At 43.8% G+C, this 22,493-nt stretch overlaps 1 protein-coding gene across 2 annotated transcripts in view; it reads right to left on the bottom strand.

Moving 5' to 3' along the window:
* plcd1a (phospholipase C, delta 1a) overlaps positions 1 to 22,493 on the bottom strand; it is an 83,413-nt gene that overhangs the window by 32,276 nt on the left and 28,644 nt on the right. For both annotated transcript variants that reach the window (XM_034168925.1, XM_034168923.1), the window contains exon 2: positions 18,101 to 18,259. In XM_034168925.1, coding sequence (XP_034024816.1) covers positions 18,101 to 18,259 — 159 coding nt within the window. The remainder of the gene's footprint in view (positions 1 to 18,100; positions 18,260 to 22,493) is intronic.

Genomic DNA, 22,493 nt, shown 5'->3' with positions numbered 1-22,493 from the left:
AAGTCTGTTGCAATTCTTGAGCGAGAAACAAGTTGGTTTGCAGATATAATTTTTTTTTTCTTTTTTAGGGTGAATTACATTGTTTGCAATATTTTCAACTAGAAACTTTAGTATTTCTTTTAAATAAACCTGGTGAGAAATTTTAAAAAGTACAATGGACAATCCTGAATCTCATAGATCTGACTGATCTTGTAGGAGAAGTGCACAGCTTTTGATGAATAGTCACAAACACACAAATAATGTGCTCCTGCTGTGCGCACCTCTACTGCTCCTGAAGTGGCCCCTCAGGGTGACTGACGGCTAAACTTGATTCTGTTCCAGCCCTTAATACGGTAGAGAATTCCATCAAACCTGGCCCAGTCTCTGTAATGGTCCATTCACACTCTGAAGCCGAACCCGGTGTGTCCTGACAGAGAGTGAAAAATTGCTTCCCGTTGACCAGTGCCAAGGTCTGCCAGACTCTGCAGGAGCTAAGTCTATGTCAGTCAGGCAACAATGTTCGCTGTGGTCCCAGAAAAATTTTCAACATGCTTATAATCTTCAACGTTCATGCTGAAGCGCCAGGAAGACTGCTCTGATTCCCTCTGCGGGCATCCATTGGCCAACATCAGAGGCTTGACTGGATGCACCACATCCTCTGGATCACTTGACCATGAAGAAATATGTAGTAGTATGAAGAAATGCGAAGGAATGTGTATAATCTGTCTCTGCGACGCATCAGTAGCAAGTGACGCAATAGCAGAGTTACGTCGAGTATATATAGGCAACGTCACGTGACATCTCAAATGCTGAACTGATGATGAGCCAAGCTACGCTACTGCTCGGAGAAGTGCATTACCAACCCACCTGCCCTCCACCAGCGGAAGTTAATTTTCAAGTATTATTCATTACAAAGAAGTTCTGTCATGGTTTTCCGTCTGTGCTGTTAGCTTTTTTTTTATTAGTGCTCATTTCTCCCAGCCTCCCTGAACTCAACTCAGTAATACAACATGCCACATCCACAGTGTATCAGTAATCTGCACCACTTTAAACAAACTGATTTCCTCCAGCCTCTTTCTGCTTTGTTGGATTTGGTTTGCTGATGAGAACATTTGCTCTTGCTGTCCTTATGGTGATGTCTCTGTGTTTTTCTCCCCCTGCTAAATAAATTCATTTTTATTCATTGTGCCTCATAAAACGACACATCCCTGTATTCCTGACAAATTTTCTTTCTGAATGTTTCTGTGTAGGCTCTCAGTTGTCCAGGTGGTTTCCATAGTAGAGAAGCTTGAATCTTCGACTGGACTGGGTTGCTTGACGCAAGGACGTTTCGCTTCAAATCGCAGAAGCTTCCTCAGCTAAAATTCTTGCTCTGGAAGTCTGACTTCTGTCTGACTCTTCTAGAGACGAAATCTCTACAAGATTGTTCGTCTCTGTTCGTCTCTACAAGAGTCAGACAGAAGTCAGACTTCCAGAGCAAGAATTTTAGCTGAGGAAGCTTCTGCGATTTGAAGCGAAACGTCCTTGCATCAAGCAACCAAGTCCAGTCGAAGATTCAAGCTTCTCTACTTTCTTTCTGAATGTCATACTTAAGGTTTCTGAGGTTGCAAACATCACATATGCTTTTCAGTCGTGATTCTATCAACCTGTTACAAGTCAGTGGTTCCTAACCACGACGTCCTTATCGGCAGGAGCATCACAGCTAGAGCAGGAAATACTGTATATGGGGCCCACAGACATAACAGTGTACAGGCGTCGTTCAACCAGGCCTGGGTCACTGCTAACTGACTCTTCTCCTTCGTGGAGCTCACAAAATCAAAAGCTCCCACCAAAATCCAGCATCCCTCTCACAAGTTTGCGTGAAAAAAATAGTCCAACAGTTTAAGAACAATGTTTCTCAACGTTCAATTGCAAGGAATTTAGGGATTCCATCATCTACAGTCCATAATATAATCAGAAGATTCAGCTTGGGACTCCGATGACGTCCTCCACTCTCCCTTATCTCTGCTCTCTGCTTTAACCTTCAAGTCCCTACTTCACCAGACTGTGAATTCCTCAAATTATATTGGATACTGGTTGTATTGGACTACTATTGGATTAACCATGGAATTGATCAGCTGGTCTCTGAATGCTATTGACACCATCTTTTCTACAAGAAGGTCAGGACCGGGGGATCCTACCTGCCCAGATGGAACGTATCCTGCGGGCTATGTTCTCGACTCCTGGGGTCTTGGCGTATTGCATGCTTGGCGCCTTTCTCCACTGAGAACATCGAGGACTATTCATATTTGGTCTTATGGTAGCAGGGCTGGTACTTTCTGGGTTATGTGCTGCCCTGATCTACTGGAAAATTGGCAAGACGGCGGCATCAAGAACCACGGCCCCTCACTTGTCCGTCATGATTAACGAGGTGGGCAAGGCGTTGCATTCTCAGACTGCGATGACTCTTGAGCTCAGATGCAAATTAGATGACACCTTGGAGCAGATGCGTGCCTTGCAGTTGAAGTTGAAGATTTCGAAGGCCGGGGAATATTCTTAATTCATAATTGGGATTTGGTTATTCAAGTGAAACTGTAAAAAGTGTTTTTCACTGCTCAAACCACAACACGGCAGGCTTATCAAGCCTGAAGGACAAATTGCCCGACTGTTTTCCTCCAGAGGAATGTCTTCAGGCCTTGGTGATTATTTGGCTCCTTTCTTATCTCAACCCACAAAGACAATAAACTGTTTTTCATAGGACTGAAGCATGCTCCACTCTCTCTCCCCACCCCCTCCTACCCCCCATCACACACCCCTCACTCCGGCTTCTGCTCACGTCACCCCCCTTCCCTTCTGTGGGGGCGGCGCGGTTTTAGCTGCTGCTGGTCCCCCCCAAGCTGACTGTGGCGCAACTCAGGGTTGCTGCGTGACCTTCACACACTTGCCTCAATTCGGATAACGGACTTCTTCAAATTTAGTGCACATAAACAATGTCAAATGTGTATGTGCTGCTCTTAATTCTGATGTGCGCCATTATTACGGTAAACAAGTAATAATTGTGGACTAATTGCTGTCTGAAGTAACTGGAGTGTAAATGTAATTTCTCCACTGTGAGATCAATAAAGTATATTTCATTTCATCTCATATCATCTCATCTCAAACACCAGTAACAGATAAACTATAACCCAGGGAAAGTTCTACTATCAAAACCTGACTTGTGACTCACTCACTCTGTGACAACTCTGGTAGAATTGACCTTTGCATCTCTCCTTTCACACACCCGCTGCATGCACAGTGGAGCAGCAACAAAAATCATTTGTCTTACATTTCTCATCAAGAAGCTCTCTGCAGAAAATACGTCAAACTGTTATCGGCTGTGAGGAAGTGCATTAACTACATGAGATTATTGGGTCACACCCCAGCACCCCCTGTTTTGTGCTTTTCTGGTGGAAATTCATACTGAGAATGTTATTCTCTGAAGCTCAGTGTGTCAATTATTTTCTTTTTCATTACTCAAATGACTTACCTTGGAGGAAAGATCCTGTCCAGCAGCCCTCATGTAAACTGAGTTCTGATACATTTTATGTACAGATAGGTGACATATTAATAGAAAAAAAAAATAATAGAAAGCATTGTACACTAATCAATGCTATTTTAATGTTGCTGTGGGACAACGTACTTTTATTAAATGTTCAAATATGTCAATCAATTTGGATTCCCCCCCAGACCTTTAATGAACTTTAAATTCAACTGTGTGTTAGATTATTTATAGTAAAACTGAAACTAAAATGTTTGATGTTTTAAATGGATACGTTTATTTTAGGGCCCCTTTACACATAGTGTGAAGTTTGGTTGAAGTGCGCATGAAGAAGGAATGGTGTGCAAAACATGTACAATTGTCCCTGCCTCGAATGCCTCACACACCTACTGCTATAACTATTTGCGCACACCAGTGGCTGAAAGACAGAGTGTGCCCTGTGCGAGCCCATCAAAGCCTCTCGCGGCAGGTGTCGGCCAAATTCCAGGTGACACACACGAACATCTAACACTGCTCGCATGGCACTTAGAAAATGTGTGGCCATTCACAACATTAACACGACAACAGTCTGCAGACAATTGTTGTGCTGGCAGCGAAATTTGTCTAAGTGCCCCACAAGTATGGCTTTGGTGTGTGCACTAAACTGACAGGAGGTGTGGCCGTGGACAGAAGCAGCTGTGGAGATTTGTGGATCTGGACATCCCATCTGGACAACACAGGTACTGTGTTTGGACAGACATAAACTAACAACTGCCCACTGTGACGCCAATGTGTCTGCTTGCTGCCCTTATGTGGTGATGGGCTACTGCAAGCGCGCGCACGCTGCAGCCCATGAGAGGCTACCCCCCAGGTTGAAATGGACCATCAGATCAGAACATGCAGCAGGCAATCTGACTGTCACATGACCCACGTGAGCTCTGTTCCACATGACGCGGTGTCTGTGCTACGGCACGCCGTCCACAAGACACGCGTGTTGGGCAGCATACATGTGAGGGGCGACTGGACGCACCAGACCAGCAGATGTGGACATGATCAGAGCCCACTGCTTCTCATTCATGTCATTTCATGACTGTATGTCTGTGACCATGGGTCATCCAAAGAGGAACAGACGGATCATATTTGTACCGCTCGCTTGATAAATGCGGTGTTTTTATATGGGGTGTGATTGAAATTTTTTTGTAATACTTCCATATCCTTCCTGATATGAGGCAGGTTCCTGCAGCTTTCAAAGGACAGCTCAGTGGTAAAGTTTCTGACTGGCAATCAGAGCTTTTGGAAGGTGCAGGTTCGAGTCCCGTGGTTTTTTAAAATTGTTTTCCACATAAGCATCATGATGTGGTCCCACAGGTACAAGCTGGATTTTATTTTTTATTTATTCCACATAAGTGGCACAATGTAGTGCACCTCACACTATGTTCCTGCTCGAAAGACACAGTTGCGTGCATGAACTCTCGCACCGGGATCATGCACGTCTGCCCATCGGCACGATGTTTCGTGGTGCACTAATTCGGAATGTTTCGCCGTAATTGACCAAACTTCACGCTATGTGTGAAGGGACACGTAACAGCGTTATTCCCATCAGTGTTTACGAGTTAGAAAATTATGTGAATTCTATGCGATGGCCTTTAAAGTTACCAGATCTCAACTCAGGTGAACTCCTATGGGAGATTTTGGTCTGGCATTTATTTGGTTGCAATAGTGACTAAAAAAATACCCAATCGGGGGGTGCCATAATAAGAAATCTGCCGTAATTGTGGCATTGCAGAGTCTAGTAACCCATCGTGATGGTTTTGAAATTGTGGTTTTGAAAATGTAAAAAAAACCAAAAACAATAATAACTGATCCCGGAAAGTGAGTAATTGGTTAATTTCTGTTGTCATTATGATTTAAAAAGAGTTAACAGTTGTTTGACAATAAATGGCTTCACACAACCACTAACCATGAGTGAAAAAGGTTTTGTGTTATCGTTCATATTCTCTGAAAAATGGCCAAAAAATAAAAAATAAAAAAATTCTGCCAGGGTATGTAAACTTATGAGCACAGCTGTATGCAGCTTCTGCTTTGTTTCATACAAAGCATCACACATAAGTGAACATGTTCAAGCTCTGGCAGTTACAGTTAAAATACAACAACAACGTCCTATTTCAGACATGTAATTATTGTTCCATCCACAGGTTTTAAGCAAGCTGGTGAATAATTATGTTGCATTCTGCCAATGGAATGCACAGGTAACTGTGCATGTGCCGCGCACAGATAGACAACTGTGCACAAAAGCTTGAAGTAAACCATGAACTCTTTACATATGCCCAACATTTACAATTATGGATTTTTTTTCATTCTATGAGGAAGCCGCTACCTCATTGCTGCTACATAGCTGTCCGTCATGCTCAATAAATTAACGCCAATGTTTCAAACGCGCATAATACAGACACTATCGGCACCTTTCCTTTTGACCTTGATAAATGATGTTGTGATAGCCCCTCCCAGAATTTTGGACACTTGGTAGAACTTGCTTATTTGTGAAGGCAAACACACTAATGGACAATACGTGCAATTTTGTACATTTGAAAGATCTGGTCGTCAGTCTGCGGTAAATTAGCATGCACATTTTTGTTTTTTTTGTGAGTGCTGTGGTGTTAGCAGATATTTTTGCATATGCAACCCTCTAGTAAGTCAAGCACCTGATGTGCTTTTTTTCTCCATTTAGGGTCCATTTAATTAACTATACATTACTACATATCCAGTTTTATTATAAATAACTGAACATAAGGATGAATTTAAAGTTTAAGGGGGGGGGATCCAAATTCACTGACATACATTAACATTTTTTTTTAAAGTAATGCAATTTTTACTTTCCCTAGTAACTAACAGAGGTGGGACAAAGTCACTGTCAAGTCATTCTCAAGTCATCAATCTGTAAGTCCCAAGTCAAGTCTCAAATTAACTTGCAAACAATTGGTGGTCATTGTGACTTGAGACTTGACTTGGGACTTGCTGATTCATGACTTGAAAGTGACTTGATGGTGACTTCGTCTCACCTCTGGTAACTGCTTTTATACCGCTGTAATTCAGTTACTAACTCAGCTACTTTTTGGGAGAAGTAACTAGTACCTATAACTAATTACTTCTTGCCCAACACTGCTCATAAAGCCCTGCAGTGACCCCTTCTGCCCCGTAAAGAGGGGTAATAATTTTTTCTCCACTCATATATTTAGAGTTTTCCTTTCATTTATCAACAATCTGTATATCTGTTAAATTCAGAGACTTGCAGTCGCTGTGGGAGCAACAGGTGCTGAGTAAAGCAAAGTGTCTCCTGACTCAGCCGCTCCATCCTTTGACTCCAGAATTCATTTTGATGCCTTCAGGGCGTCATTTTTATGTTCCAGCTCGGAAAACTAATCGTTTCTCAAATTCCTTTGTGCCTTCTGCTATTAAATTGATGAACTCTAAGGGGACTGGGTTTTTTTAAATGTCGTATAACTTTTATTGTTCCACCAGAGTTCCACTTGTAACTGAAATGGATGGTAGTATGTTGTGCGTATGTGAGAACTGTTCTGGAATGCTGCAAACGAATTGCCCTCTGGGATCAATAAAGTTTTCTGAATCTGAATCTGAATATCTTTCTGTATTGCTAACAAATTTTATTTTCAGTGAAAGGGTGAATAAAAACAATGCATTCCAACAATAGTAAAACACTTTGAAACTGATTGCTACTGTGGTTTTCAAACTCTCACAGGAAACCAATAAAAAACACAGCTCTCACTTCCGTAAACACTGAAAGTGTTGTATGGCTGGGGGGGCCTGGCTGCCTTTTTGTTTGTCTTTTGTTCTGTCTTTTGTTTTTCCTTCCAGGTGGCTTGCATTTGGGACTGAGTGGCTGTGTAGCTGAGTTTATCAGGACCTCACCCTGATCACCTGCGGCTCGTCAGGACTCACAGCTGTGGTGCATCTACATGGATTGGAACATGGTGGCATTTAAGACTGGAGTACACAGTGTGTATTTGCCAGAGACTCGACCTTGTGACCAGACGGGTGAGATCGTCGTCTCGGGAGCCATCTCATCATCAGTGGATGCAGAGAACGTCCAGGTTTGATGAATGGTCTGTGAAAGAGGAGTGGGTGAGGTCTCACGCTCGTCAGCACACTTCCTGAGGTACGTTAGATTTTGTGAATAACATTTATACAGTCAGTAAATGTGGTGTCCCTCACACCTTATTATATTGAGCTGTATGTTGGTCGTGTAATCAGCTTCCACTGCAGTGGAGTTTTGTGAACTGGATGTTCCATGCCTGCAGGGTGGGAAGCTGATTAGTAATTAAGCCAGGAAGTGTTTGCTGTTTGTGCACCTTTGAGCGTTCTCTCTGTGTGTTGAGTGTGGACTCACATAATGATTCCTTCTTTCACAGACTCGGTTTGTCGCGGCCACCTGGGGGGTGTCGGCGGGGTCCTTGGGTCCGAATTGGTTCTGGCTCCGGACCGTTGGCGCTGCTGGGAGCGCACCGCAAAACCACCACGCCAGACCGATCACTTTTATATTTTTTCACAGCACTGTTATGTTCATTAAACTCTGTTATCTTTTGTACCGTGCTATGCTTATTTTATATTGGGTCCTTCAAACGCTGGTCGGTTCTCCGGGCTGCGTCCGACACATAACAGTAGTCTCTGGCCAAACATCACGGACCCAGCGGTAGCAGAGACGGTAACGCGCCGGGAAGGCGGCAGCAGACTTTCAGAAGTTATCCGGATCAGTTGCGGGTGCTCTCCGCCCGGATGGTGCGCGTTGGAGAACCATTACTGAATACTGATTTGAGCGCTCATGCAGCCGTGTTTCCTGTGTTTGTGCCTTATCCGTGGGTCGTGGTGGAGTGTGACTGGCGACGGCTTCGCGTCACACTTCGACCGGATAAGAGGTTTAAACGGGAGCTGCAGGAGTGTGTTTGTAATGGGTGAACGCGCACGGCGGAGCTCTGTGGCACGGGTCGCGGTGCTTCCTGTGTTACAGTCGTAGCCCCGTTTCCCCGGGTAATGATAGCTACTGCGTCTGTTGTGTCAGCTCCGGTGTTATTTAGTGGATTTTTATTTTGTTGGATTTTTATTTTGTTTTAGCACTGTTGTCGTGCGTTGCCTGTGCTGCTCCACAGCCTGTCCAGTGGATTTTTATTTTTATTTTATTTTTTAGCACTGTTGTTGTGCGTTACCTGTGCTGCTCCACAGCCTGTCCAGTGGATTTTTATTTTTATTTTATTTTATTTTTTTAGCACTGTTGTTGTGCGTTACCTGTGCTGCTCCACAGCCTGTCTAGTGGATTTTTATTTTATTTTAGCACTGTTGTCGTGCGTTACCTGTGCTGCTCCACAGCCTGTCTAGTGGATTTTTATTTTGTTTTAGCACTGTTGTCGTGCGTTGCCTGTGCTGCTCCACAGCCTGTCCAGTGGATTTTTATTTTTATTTTATTTTATTTTTTAGCACTGTTGTTGTGCGTTACCTGTGCTGCTCCACAGCCTGTCTAGTGGATTTTTATTTTATTTTAGCACTTTTGTCGTGCGTTACCTGTGCTGCTCCACAGCCTGTCTAGTGTCGGATTCCCTGTTTGGGAATCCGCTAGCTTAGCGTAGCTACTAGCTCTTAGCCGTTTTAGCATGGCAGCTTCTCCTGTCTCTCCCGTACTTTTCTGCTCTGGGTGTGAAATGTTTAGTTATTCCTCGGCCTCTTTTAGCAGTAACGGTACATGTAATAAGTGCAGCTTATTCGTAGCTTTGGAGGCCAGGCTGGGCGAATTGGAGGCTCGGCTCCGCACCGTGGAAAATTCTACAGCTAGCCAGGCCCCTGTAGTCGGTGCGGACCAAGGTAGCTTAGCCGCCGTTAGTTCCCCCCTGGCAGACCCCGTGCAGTCGGGAAGGCAGGCTGACTGGGTGACTGTGAGGAGGAAGCGTAGCCCTAAACAGAAGCCCCGTGTACACCGTCAACCCGTTCACATCTCTAACCGTTTTTCCCCACTCGACGATACACTCGCCGAGGATCAAACTCTGGTTATTGGCGACTCTGTTTTGAGAAATGTGAAGTTAGCGACACCAGCAACCATTGTCAATTGTCTTCCGGGGGCCAGAGCAGGCGACATCGAAGGACATTTGAAATTGCTGGCTAAGGCTAAGCGTAAATTTGGTAAGATTGTAATTCACGTCGGCAGTAATGACACTCGGTTACGCCAATCGGAGGTCACTAAAATTAACATTGAATCGGTGTGTAACTTTGCAAAAACAATGTCGGACTCTGTTGTTTTCTCTGGGCCCCTCCCCAATCAGACCGGGAGTGACATGTTTAGCCGCATGTTCTCCTTGAATTGCTGGCTGTCTGAGTGGTGTCCAAAAAATGAGGTGGGCTTCATTGATAATTGGCAAAGCTTCTGGGGAAAACCTGGTCTTGTTAGGAGAGACGGCATCCATCCCACTTTAGAGGGAGCAGCTCTCATTTCTAGAAATCTGGCCAATTTTTTGGGATCCTCCAAACTGTGACTGTCTAGCGTTGGGACCAGGAGGCAGAGCTGTGGTCTTATACACCTCTCTGCAGCTTCTCTCCCCCTGCCATCCCCCTATTACCCCATCCCCGTAGAGACGGTGCCTGCTCCCAGACCACCAATAACTAGCAAAAATCTATTTAAGCATAAAAATTCAAAAAGAAAAAATAATATAGCACCTTCAATTGCACCACAGACTAAAACAGTTAAATGTGGTCTATTAAACATTAGGTCTCTTTCTTCTAAGTCCCTGTTGGTAAATGATATAATAATTGATCAACGTATTGATTTATTCTGCCTAACAGAAACTTGGTTACAGCAGGATGAATATGTTAGTTTAAATGAGTCAACACCCCCGAGTCACACTAACTGTCAGAATGCTCGTAGCACGGGCCGGGGCGGAGGATTAGCAGCAATCTTCCATTCCAGCTTATTAATTAATCAAAAACCTAGACAGAGCTTTAATTCATTTGAAAGCTTGTATCTTAGTCTTGTCCATCCAAATTGGAAGTCCCAAAAACCAGTTTTATTTGTTATTATCTATCGTCCACCTGGTCGTTACTGTGAGTTTCTCTGTGAATTTTCAGACCTTTTGTCTGACTTAGTGCTTAGCTCAGATAAGATAATTATAGTGGGCGATTTTAACATCCACACAGATGCTGAGAATGACAGCCTCAACACTGCATTTAATCTATTATTAGACTCTATCGGCTTTGCTCAAAAAGTAAATGAGTCCACCCACCACTTTAATCATATTTTAGATCTTGTTCTGACTGATGGTATGGAAATAGAAGACTTAACAGTATTCCCTGAAAACTCCCTTTTGTCTGATCATTTTTTAATAACATTTACATTTACCCTGATGGACTACCCTGCAGTGGGGAATAAGTTTCATTACACTAGAAGTCTTTCAGAAAGCGCTGTAACTAGGTTTAAGGATATGATTCCTTCTTTATGTTCTCTAATGTCATATACCAACACAGAGCAGAGTAGCTACCTAAACTCTGTAAGGGAGTTAGAGTATCTTGTCAATAGTTTTACATCCTCATTGAAGACAACTTTGGATGCTGTAGCTCCTCTGAAAAAGAGAGCTTTAAATCAGAAGTGTCTGACTCCGTGGTATAACTCACAAACTCGTAGCTTAAAGCAGATAACCCGTAAGTTGGAGAGGAAATGGCGTCTCACTAATTTAGAAGATCTTCACTTAGCCTGGAAAAAGAGTTTGTTGCTCTATAAGAAAGCCCTTCGTGAAGCTAGGACATCTTTCTACTCATCACTAATTGAAGAAAATAAGAACAACCCCAGGTTTCTTTTCAGCACTGTAGCCAGGCTGACAAAGAGTCAGAGCTCTATTGAGCTGAGTATTCCATTAACTTTAACTAGTAATGACTTCATGACTTTCTTTGCTAACAAAATTTTGACTATTAGAGAAAAAATTACTCATAACCATCCCAAAGATGTATCGTTATCTTTGGCTGCTTTCAGTGATGCCGGTATTTGGTTAGACTCTTTCTCTCCGATTGTTCTGTCTGAGTTATTTTCATTAGTTACTTCATCCAAACCATCAACATGCTTATTAGACCCCATTCCTGCCAGGCTGCTCAAGGAAGTCCTACCATTATTTAATGCTTCAATCTTAAATATGATCAATCTATCTTTGTTAGTTGGTTATGTACCACAGGCCTTTAAGGTGGCAGTAATTAAACCATTACTTAAAAAGCCATCACTTGACCCAGCTATCTTAGCTAATTATAGGCCAATCTCCAACCTTCCTTTTCTCTCAAAGATTCTTGAGAGGGTAGTTGTAAAACAGCTAACTGATCACCTGCAGAGGAATGGTCTATTTGAAGAGTTTCAGTCAGGTTTTAGAATTCATCATAGTACAGAAACAGCATTAGTGAAGGTTACAAATGATCTTCTTATGGCCTCGGACAGTGGACTCATCTCTGTGCTTGTTCTGTTAGACCTCAGTGCTGCTTTTGATACTGTTGACCATAAAATTTTATTACAGAGATTAGAGCATGTCATAGGTATTAAAGGCATTGCGCTGCGGTGGTTTGAATCATATTTGTCTAATAGATTACAGTTTGTTCATGTAAATGGGGAATCTTCTTCACAGACTGAAGTTAATTATGGAGTTCCACAAGGTTCTGTGCTAGGACCAATTTTATTCACTTTATACATGCTTCCCTTGGGCAGTATTATTAGACGGTATTGCTTAAATTTTCATTGTTACGCAGATGATACCCAGCTTTATCTATCCATGAAGCCAGAGGATACGCACCAATTAGCTAAACTGCAGGATTGTCTTACAGACATAAAGACATGGATGACCTCTAATTTCCTGCTTTTAAACTCAGATTAAACTGAAGTTATTGTACTTGGCCCCACAAATCTTAGAAGCATGGTGTCTAACCAGATCGTTACTCTGGATGGCATTTCCCTGATCTCTAGTAATACTGTGAGAAATCTTGGAGTTATTTTTGATCAGGATATGTCATTCAAAGCGCATATTAAACAAATATGTAGGACTGCCTTTTTGCATTTACGCAATATCTCTAAAATCAGAAAGGTCTTGTCTCAGAGTGATGCTGAAAACTAATTCATGCATTTGTTTCCTCTAGGCTGGACTATTGTAATTCATTATTATCAGGTTGTCCTAAAAGTTCCCTAAAAAGCCTTCAGTTGGTTCAGAATGCTGCAGCTAGAGTACTGACGGGGACTAGCAGGAGAGAGCATATCTCACCCGTGTTGGCCTCCCTTCATTGGCTTCCTGTTAATGCTAGAATAGAATTTAAAATTCTTCTTCTTACTTATAAGGTTTTGAATAATCAGGTCCCATCTTATCTTAGGGACCTCATAGTACCATATTACCCCATTAGAGCGCTTCGCTCTCAGACTGCGGGCTTACTTGTAGTTCCTAGGGTTTGTAAGAGTAGAATGGGAGGCAGAGCCTTCAGCTTTCAGGCTCCTCTCCTGTGGAACCAGCTCCCAATTCAGATCAGGGAGACAGATACCCTCTCTACTTTTAAGATTAGGCTTAAAACTTTCCTTTTCGCTAAGGCTTATAGTTAGGGCTGGATCGGGTGACCCTGGACCATCCCTTGGTTATGTTGCTTTAGACGTAGACTGTGTTTCATAATTATTGTATGGCCTTGCCTTGCAATGTGGAGCGCCTTGGGGCAACTGTTTGTTGTGATTTGGCGCTATACAAGAAAAAAGTTGATTGATTGATTGATTTAGTTGAATCACATTTTTGGTTGTGTGTTGCACACAGCTGCGCACAGAAAAGCAGCTCGTTTGTTTTCTCTGTCACCAAAGGGGGTTTTCATTTTTAGCACTCTGGCTCCCTCTGTTGGTGACTGAGTCACATTACCGTCAAGCTCTTAAGTTGGAACAGGTGTGTTCCATTTGTTTGAGCTTGACGGTATAAATCACTTATTTGTTTTGTGTTAGTTCATTTTGTGTGGGTGTTTTTTGAGTTGGTTTTTGTGTGGGATTTTATTTTTTGTTTTCCACTATTAGGGTCTGGGGTTGTGACCCTGCAGCCTGTTTGGAGCAACAAAAAAGGACCCAAGCAACTTTATGTTAGTCTGTTAGTCTTTCTTTTTATTTCTTTTAGTTTCACCTCCCCAGGGTTTGATGGTACGGTCCCCAGGGGGTGATGGGGGTAACTGGGTTGTTTTTTCTTTTTTTTTGTTTTGTTTTTTGTTATGCCCTCTCTTCTGCTCTGACTCCAGCCGGGTGAGCCGTAGAGTCGGCGTTGCTGGAGTGGTGCAGTTTGGTTATGCTGGGCGTTTCCCAGGTAACCTCTGCACCTGGGAGGGGAGGGGGGGGGGGTTTGGGGTATTTTCTTTTTGTTCCCTCTCTTCTCCTCTGGCTCCAGCCGTGTGAGCCGTAGTGTCGGCGTTGCTGGAGTGGTGCAGTTTGGTTATGCTGGGCCTTTCCCAGGTAACCTCTGCACCTGGGGGGGGGGGTTTGTTTGTTGATTCCCTGTTCCACCTCCGGCTTCAGCGCGCCTTTGAGCCGTCTGCCATCGGCGTGGCTGAGGTTTGGGGCAGTGGGATATACCCGTGGCTGGTTTGGAAGTCGGAGGAGTGGCGCCGTTTTGTGCCGTCTGCCATAACCGCTGTTCCACTCCTCCCGGTTGGCTTCTGGGGTATAGTCACGGTTGGTGACACTGGACGTGCTTCCAGTTTCCACTGCGCCAAGGGGGTGGGGTTGTTTTGTTTGTATGTTTTTTTTTCTCCTTTTGTTTTTCCCCCCAGTTTCCGCCCTCAGGGTTTGACTGTGGTGTCCTCTGGGGGTTGAAAGGGCTGTGGGTCCATCTAGCCATAGACGGCCGGGGCTGGGTCCGTTGGTCATGAGGGGAGGCGTCTCCTGGGGTTGATGGAATGGTCCTCTGGGAGGCGCTGGGAGTCCCCGTGGGTGACATTGGATCCCAGAGGGACCTCGGCTGTGGTTATTACTCCTGGAGCTGGCGGGATGTCCTCTGGGGGGTGTTGGTCCCTACATGTCGTTAGGGGGGGGGGGGGGGTGTTAGTGTTTTTATTTGTTAGCTTAAGTTTGGGTTGTTTTTCTTTTCTCCCCTTCCCGGGGTTTGATGGAACGGTCCTCTGGGGGGGGGGGGGGGGGGGTGTTAGCATTTTTATTCGTAAGCTTAAGTTCGGGTTGTGTTTTTCTTTTCTCCTCTTCCCGGGGTTTGATGGGACGGTCCCCTGGGGAGGGGGGGGGGGTGTTTTGGTTGTTTGCGTTTGTCTTTTTTGTTTTATGACTAATCAGACTGTGAACATGGTTGGACAAAGGCTGACCGCACAGGTTTAAGAACTCCTGGCCACACCTGTGCTAAGTGACTGACAGAAACAAAGGCAAAGATGCAGCCAGAGGAGAAGACATCAACCATTCTGTTGGAAGACGAAGGCGGATACGGTTTCCAGCCATGGTCCCTGGAGGGGGGTGTTTCTCCTGGGCCAGGTTTGTGTGGTCGCCGGGAGGCTTCCCGTGAGGGTGGGGTACTGTTGTATGGCTGGGGGGGCCTGGCTGCCTTTTTGTTTGTCTTTTGTTCTGTCTTTTGTTTTTCCTTCCAGGTGGCTTGCATTTGGGACTGAGTGGCTGTGTAGCTGAGTTTATCAGGACCTCACCCTGATCACCTGCGGCTCATCAGGACTCACAGCTGTGGTGCATCTACATGGATTGGAACATGGTGGCATTTAAGACTGGAGTACACAGTGTGTATTTGCCAGAGACTCGACCTTGTGACCAGACGGGTGAGATCGTCATCTCGGGAGCCATCTCATCATCAGTGGATGCAGAGAACGTCCAGGTTTGATGCATGGTCTGTGAAAGAGGAGGGGGTGAGGTCTCACGCTCGTCAGCACACTTCCTGAGGTACGTTAAATTTTGTGACTAACATTTATACAGTCAGTAAATGTGGTGTCCCTCACACCTTATTATATTGAGCTGTATGTTGGTCGTGTAATCAGCTTCCACTGCAGTGGAGTTTTGTGAACTGGATGTTCCATGCCTGCAGGGTGGGAAGCTGATTAGTAATTAAGCCAGGAAGTGTTTGCTGTTTGTGCACCTTTGAGCGTTCTCTCTGTGTGTTGAGTGTGGACTCACATAATGATTCCTTCTTTCACAGACTCGGTTTGTCGCGGCCACCTGGGGGGTGTCGGCGGGGTCCTTGGGTCCGAATTGGTTCTGGCTCCGGACCGTTGGCGCTGCTGGGAGCGCACCGCAAAACCACCACGCCAGACCGCGCACTTTTATATTTTTTCACAGCACTGTTATGTTCATTAAACTCTGTTATCTTTTGTACCGTGCTCTGCTTATTTTATACTGGGTCCTTCAAACGCTGGTCGGTTCTCCGGGCTGCGTCCGACACATAACAGAAAGCCCTGCAATTCTACGTACATCTTGCTTCCTTTTGTGTCTAATCCTGGTACATCTCTAGTCTGCTCAAGAAGTTCTGCCCTTTAGTTAATAACCTCTATGACTGTGCACGTGTGTGTGTGTTGCTGGGTTTTGGGGAGGATGGTGTCTTTCTAGATGTTCTCTTTCACTGTTTAAGACTTTCCTGCTGCAGAGGACGCGTGGACACACCCTGACAGTGGATCACTCCACAAGACATCAGAGGAAAATAATCTCTGTGACACACATGCACAAATGTGCAGTTAATACTCACACCAATATTTTCCAGGCAGACGCATTGCACTATCTGTGTTCCCTGCTTTTCTTTCCATTGCACCATCTCATCCTACATATTGTCAGCTACTTGTGTAATCGGAGTTGTGCAGCAGACAACAGAACATTTAGAAAGGAATTGTTCAAATGGTGACGTAAGCACCAAATTCGGCACAAATACTATTTAGACATTATGCTTTAGAAAAAACAAGAGTGGCCACTGAAGAATTACACAGGGGTCAAAATTTAAAAATGCTCCAATCATATTGAAAACTATACCACATTATTTGTCTTCTTCGTCTTCTTTTTTCTTCTGCTCCCATTAGGGGTCGCCGCAGCAATCATTTCCATCTCACCCTGTCCTCTGTTTCTTCCTCTGTCACACCAACCACCTACATGTCCTCCCTCAGCACATCCATAAACCTCCTCTTTGGCCTCCCTCTTCTCCTCCTGCCTGGTGGCTCCATCCTCAGCATCCTTCTCCCTCTATACCCTGGGTCCCTCCTCTGCACATATCCAAACCATCCCAATCTCGCCTCTCTGACTTTGTCTCCAAACTATCTTACCTGAGCTGTCCCTCTGATAATGCTTTTCGGCACGTGTGTCTGTAAAATGCTAAAACCTTCAAAATTAGTGCATTACTTTAAAACTAAAACATATAGCTGATATTTTCACTTTGTAAAACGACAGAGGTGACGTTAATTTCAGTAACTTGTCCGGAATTTGTTTAAAATTTCAACCATGAGTCAAAACTGTCTTGCTGTGCATGACTCCTGTGATACGTCTGCAAGTCTGTATGGGTGTGAAAATAAACAATCCTTTTTCCCTCCTCCCTCTTCCTTTCTGTCTGGTAGTCAGCTCTCCTCTGCTGGCAGAGGCTTGCGCTCTACCTCTCACAGCTGTCTGTCTGCTACAAAACATGTAACAGGCAGCCACTAAATGTATGCTTTCAGGCTTTACAAATGTGTTTAATTGTTAAGCTTTATTCACTATGCCCGCAAAAATATGTTAGCAGTCTAAAGGTTATCTGAACTAAATTTAGCGGAACTTAATTGGTCTGCTGATGGTTTTCAAAGTTAGCTGAAAATCCGCTAACAAAAAAGTTGGTTTTGCTATTTAGCGGCTAGCGGATTAGTGGAACTGTGCCCACCACTGGTGATGGGTAAGGTTTAAAACTTGCTTGTGTGTAGCTCGTTGGAGCAACTTAAATAACTTGAATTGAATTATTTATTCAGTGCCAAATCATAGTAAAGTTATCTCAAGCCACTACATAATTCTAAACAATTCTGACGTCTCTGTTACTGCAGGTAGTAAAGTTATACAATATCTGAGATGACGCACATCATCTGAAATGCAATTCACCATAAAATCATTTTAATCGAAAGATTGTTTTCTTTAATTAAAAGATTGGCCAAACATTTTAATGGTGTGTCTTGTCCCATGCCCTCTCTTTCCAATAGGTTTTAAAAAACAAACAAACATTCTTATAGTTTTTGTGTAATGCTGCTCGCCAGTGAACATATGGGGGCTGGAGCCTATCCCAGCAGTCACAAGGTGTGAGGCAGGGTACACCCTGGACTGGACACCAGTGTATCACAGGGCCACATGTAGACACACAGACAGTCACACTTGCACACGCTAGTAGAAATAATAAGAAAATAATAAGAGAGCTGATAAAATGCAGCATGTACTCAGTTATGTACAATGTAGTTTGTGAAATGTATATTGTGGTCGGGTCAGGGAGCATGAAGGACAGCTGCACATGGGCACTCTGTGCACTGCATGGATTTTGTGTGTACACGTTTAGAAATGATGTCCTGGTTCACAGTATGTTACAAGTACTTGTCTGTGTATTTTTGAATATGTGATGTAATGACTCCAACCCTGTCTTGCTCAAGAGCACTCACAAGTTTGATTTCGTTTGATTAATCTATGGGACTCTTGCCACATGGTTTTGCAGTCTTCTTGCAGTTTGTAGTAGCGTGTCTTTTTCCAGTTCATGGAGCGAATCTTGACGAGCTGCCCACCCGAAAGCAGGAACTGTAGATCTGGATCATCCTCCCAACCTGCAAAAGGCAATAAATAAAGAAATAAATAAGAAGAAGAATAAATAAGTGGGTATTTTACACATTTAAGCATTTAAAAAGGAAATATTTTATCAGATATTGAAAAATGTTAAAGGGAGACAATGGTATAAGAGTATGAAATTGTCAAAGACTGTTATTAAAGGCAGCACAGTTCTGACACATTTGACAGGTTTCCATTACACACAACATGTCATAATTTACAGTTTTAATTTGTCTTTGACAGCTAATTTCCTACATGGATTACAGTTACAAAAAATGATCTTCATTCTCAAATAATCAGGTTTTTTTTTTAAACAATTACACAATTAGGTAATGAATAATTAGAAAACAGTGAATATATATATATATATATATATATATATATATATATATATACGAGGTCTATTAGAAAAGTATCCGACCTTATTATTTTTTTCAAAAACCATATGGATTTGAATCACGTGTGATTACATCAGACATGCTTGAACCCTCGTGGGCATGCGAGAGTTTTTTCACGCCTGTCGGTTACGTCATTCGCCTGTGGGCAGTCTTTGAGTGAGGAGTCGTCCACCCGCTCGTCGATTTTTTTCATTGTTTAGGAATGGCTCAGAAACTGTTGCTTTGTTTGATAAAATTTTTTTCAAAACTGTAAGGCACAACTGAGTGGACACCATTCAATAAATTCAGCTGGTTTTCGGTAAAAATTTTAACGGCTGATGAGAGATTTTGGTCTGGTAGTGTCGCTTTAAGGACGGTTCACGGCGCCTGACGGCGATCTGCGCTTCGAGGCGGCAGCGTCTCGCCGTTTCAAGTTGAAAACTTCCACATTTCAGGCTCTGTTGACGCAGTAAGTCGTCAGAGAACAGAGAACTTTCAGAAGAAGTCGGCATGAGGAGTTTATTCGGACATTCCATTGTTAATTGTCATTTTGTAATGAAAGAACATGCGGGCAGAGTCGCATGTCGGGCTGGACCCGACCGCGGGGGGTTGCGGCAGGAAAAACACCTCCGTTGGAAATCTTAACGGGCAAGTTGGAACATGCCCAAGCTGTTAAACAATTTCTCAGTTACTCACTTGTTGAAAGCCATTAAAAGCCGCCTGAATTCTACAAATGGTTTTCAACACGGAGGTGTTTTTCCTGTCGCGGCGCACACAGATTTGCCGAGTCGTCACGGAAACGACTCGGCGAATTTGCGCGTACGTCTTTCATTAAAAAAATGTCCTTAAACAGTGGAATGTCCGCATAAATTCCTCATGCCGGCCTCTTCTGAATCTTCTCTGTTCTCTCACGATGTCCTGGGTGAATTAAGCCTTAAATTAGGATGTTTTCAGCTCGAAACAGGCCGACGACAGCGCCTGGAAGCGCTGCAGGACGTCCCACTCCGTGGGAAGTCCTTACACCGACAGAAACACCCCATAATCTCTCATCAGCCGTTAAACTTTTCACAGAAAACCAGCTTAATTTCTCGAATAGTGTCCACTTGGATATTCCTCACAGGTCCAGAAAAAATTTTGATAAAGCAACGCGCGCCGTCTCGAGCAGCGTGTGAAACAAAGGAATTCAGCCGAGAGGGCGGGACCACATCTCACTCAAGGCCTGCCCACAGGGAAATGACGTCACCGACACGCGTGAAAAAACTCACGCATGCGCACGAGGGTTCAAGCATGATTGGTGTAATCGCATGTCATTCAAATCCATATAGTTAAAAAAAAAATAAAAGGGTCGGTTTATTATCTAAGAGACCTCGTATATATATATATATATATATATATATATATATATATATATATATATATATATAAATTATAAATTTACAAATTTCTCCACGAATACGGAGTGGAGAAATTTGGAACAGTGGAAAGTAAAGTTAAGTCAACTCAGGTTGCGAAGAGAAGCCGACGCCAAGAAGAGATTCATCAGCTGCGGGTAGAGCTACGGCAAACAACGAAGAACTGGAAGGGCGTAAAGAGATGTGATGATGGGATCGAGATGGTTGCACTGGATCAGTTGTGTTTAGATTTGAAGAGGAGGCTGAAGGTGCTAAGGAAGGCCAAAAGGATGAGGCTGAAAAGGAAAGAGCGTGTAAGGCAGCGGAAGAGTTTCTTTGAGGAGCCGCATAAGTTTACTAAGAACTTGTTTTCGCAGGCAAAGTCGGGCAGTCTTGATGTAGGAAAAGAAGAGCTAGAAGAACACCTTAAGACCACATACTCTGATACAAGGCGAAAGGAGCGTATTCCGCATCTGGCAGGTTTGGTTAGACCTACAGAGCCATCTGTCGGGTTTGACGTTTCTTTGCCGAAACTGTCTGAAGTTGAAGCTTTTTTGAAGAAGGCACGGGCTGCATCAGCACCGGGACCAAATGGTGTATCCTACAAAGTTTTCAAGAGTTGTAAGAAATTGAGGAGGCATATATAATATGGTTACTGCTGCGACAAGCTTGGCAATGGGATATTGTTCCGGAAACCTGGAACAAAGCAGAAGGTATCTACATTCCGAAGTGTGAGAATGCCAAAGGAATTGGCAACGTTCGTCCGATATCGCTTCTGAATGTTGATGGCAATCAATGGTTGATGGCAAATTCTGCTTGGTGTTTTAGCATCTAGGCTAACAGAATTTTTACTGGCAAATGGTTACATTGATATCTCTGTGCAAAAGGCTGGAGTGTCCGGATTTCCTGGATGTGTTGAGCACTCGGCGATGATATGGAATACAATTCAAGAAGCCAAGAAGTCTAAATCTGACCTGGCTGCGATTTGGCTGGACCTTGCAAATGCATATGGATCTATACCACACAAGTTCATAACGTTTGCAATGGATTTCTTCCATGTGCTGGAGAAGTTGACATGATATGTGGAGTCATATTATGAGTGCTTCAGGATGCGGTTCAGTACTGCTTCGTACACAACAGGCTTCCAGCCTCTAGAAGTTGGTATACCGATGGGATGCACAATATCCCCGGTGTTGTTTGTATTGACAATGGAGCTAGTTGTTCGAGGTGCAAGAGGTGACGGTCGTGGTGTGGAGCTGGCTCCTGGACAAGAACTTCCACCAATTCGAGCTTTCATGGATGACTTGACCTTGCTGCATCCAAAGGTTCTTGATGCTGAGCGTACCCTGGAAAGACTTGAAGTTTTGATCAGATGGTGTCGTATGAAGTTTAAAGCCCAGAAGTCTCGCAGTTTGATGTTAAAAAAGGGGAAAGTTACTAAAGTGCGGTTTTATCTGAACAATGAACCAATTCCGACGGTCGAAGAGGAAACTGTGAAGAGCCTAGGAAGGTGGTACACAAAAAGCCTGAATGACAGCGAGAGGGTGCATGAGGTTCAGAAAGTATTGAAAAACGGGCTAGAGCGTATCGATCGATGTCAGTTACCAGGTCGGTTGAAGTTATGGTGTTTCAAGTTTGGGTTAATGCCCAGGTTACTGTGGCCGCTGATGGTCTATGAGATCGGTTTTACATATGTTGAAAGAATGGAAAGATGGATCTCAGTACAGATAAGGAAATGGCTTGGTGTGCCCAACTGTTTGACCAATATCAGTTTCTATGGTCAAAAACGCCAAACTATCCATGCCATTTACAGCTTTGTCTGAAGAATTCAAAGTGGGAAAGAGTCGGTTGTGGATGACCCTACGTGATTCTAAGGACCCCGTTGTTAGGAACATTGCACCAGACGTTAGAACAGGTGTCAAGTGGTCTGCATTGAGTGAAATGGACAAGATGGAATCGAGATTGAAGCACAAGGACATAGTTGGTGTTGTTCAAACTGGGCGTGCTGGGGTTGGTGTGAACCCTATGCTGTTCTTCACTTCCGCTATGGATGCCAAAAAGAGGAGTCTGGTTGCTGAAGAAATCCATTCGAACGAAGACCAGAAGAGGTTAGCACGAGCAGCAGGTATGGTGCAGCAGGGACAGTGGACATCATGGGAAGATATTGAACCTAGGAAGCTATCCTAGAAAGATATTTGGGGAATGGAAGAGTTGACCCTGAGGTTTCTGATTAGTTCGACGTATGATGTGCTGCCTTCACCTCACAACCTAAAGAAGTGGCACAAGTCATTGAATGATAAGTGTGTTTGTGGGAAAGTTGGCTCACTGAGGCATGTGCTATCTGGTTGTAAGAGAGCGTTGGATCCTGGACGGTATACTTGGAGGCATAATCAGGTTCTGGGAGCAATTTCAGGTGGCCTTAGAGAAGAGATTAGTAAAGTTAACTCTATATATATATATATATA

This window comes from Thalassophryne amazonica, chromosome 1 (assembly GCF_902500255.1).
Source record: "Thalassophryne amazonica chromosome 1, fThaAma1.1, whole genome shotgun sequence".
NCBI classification, from domain to species: Eukaryota; Metazoa; Chordata; class Actinopteri; order Batrachoidiformes; family Batrachoididae; genus Thalassophryne; species Thalassophryne amazonica.
Note: the sequence above shows the minus strand (reverse complement) of the source record. Positions and strands in the feature narration are given on the sequence as shown.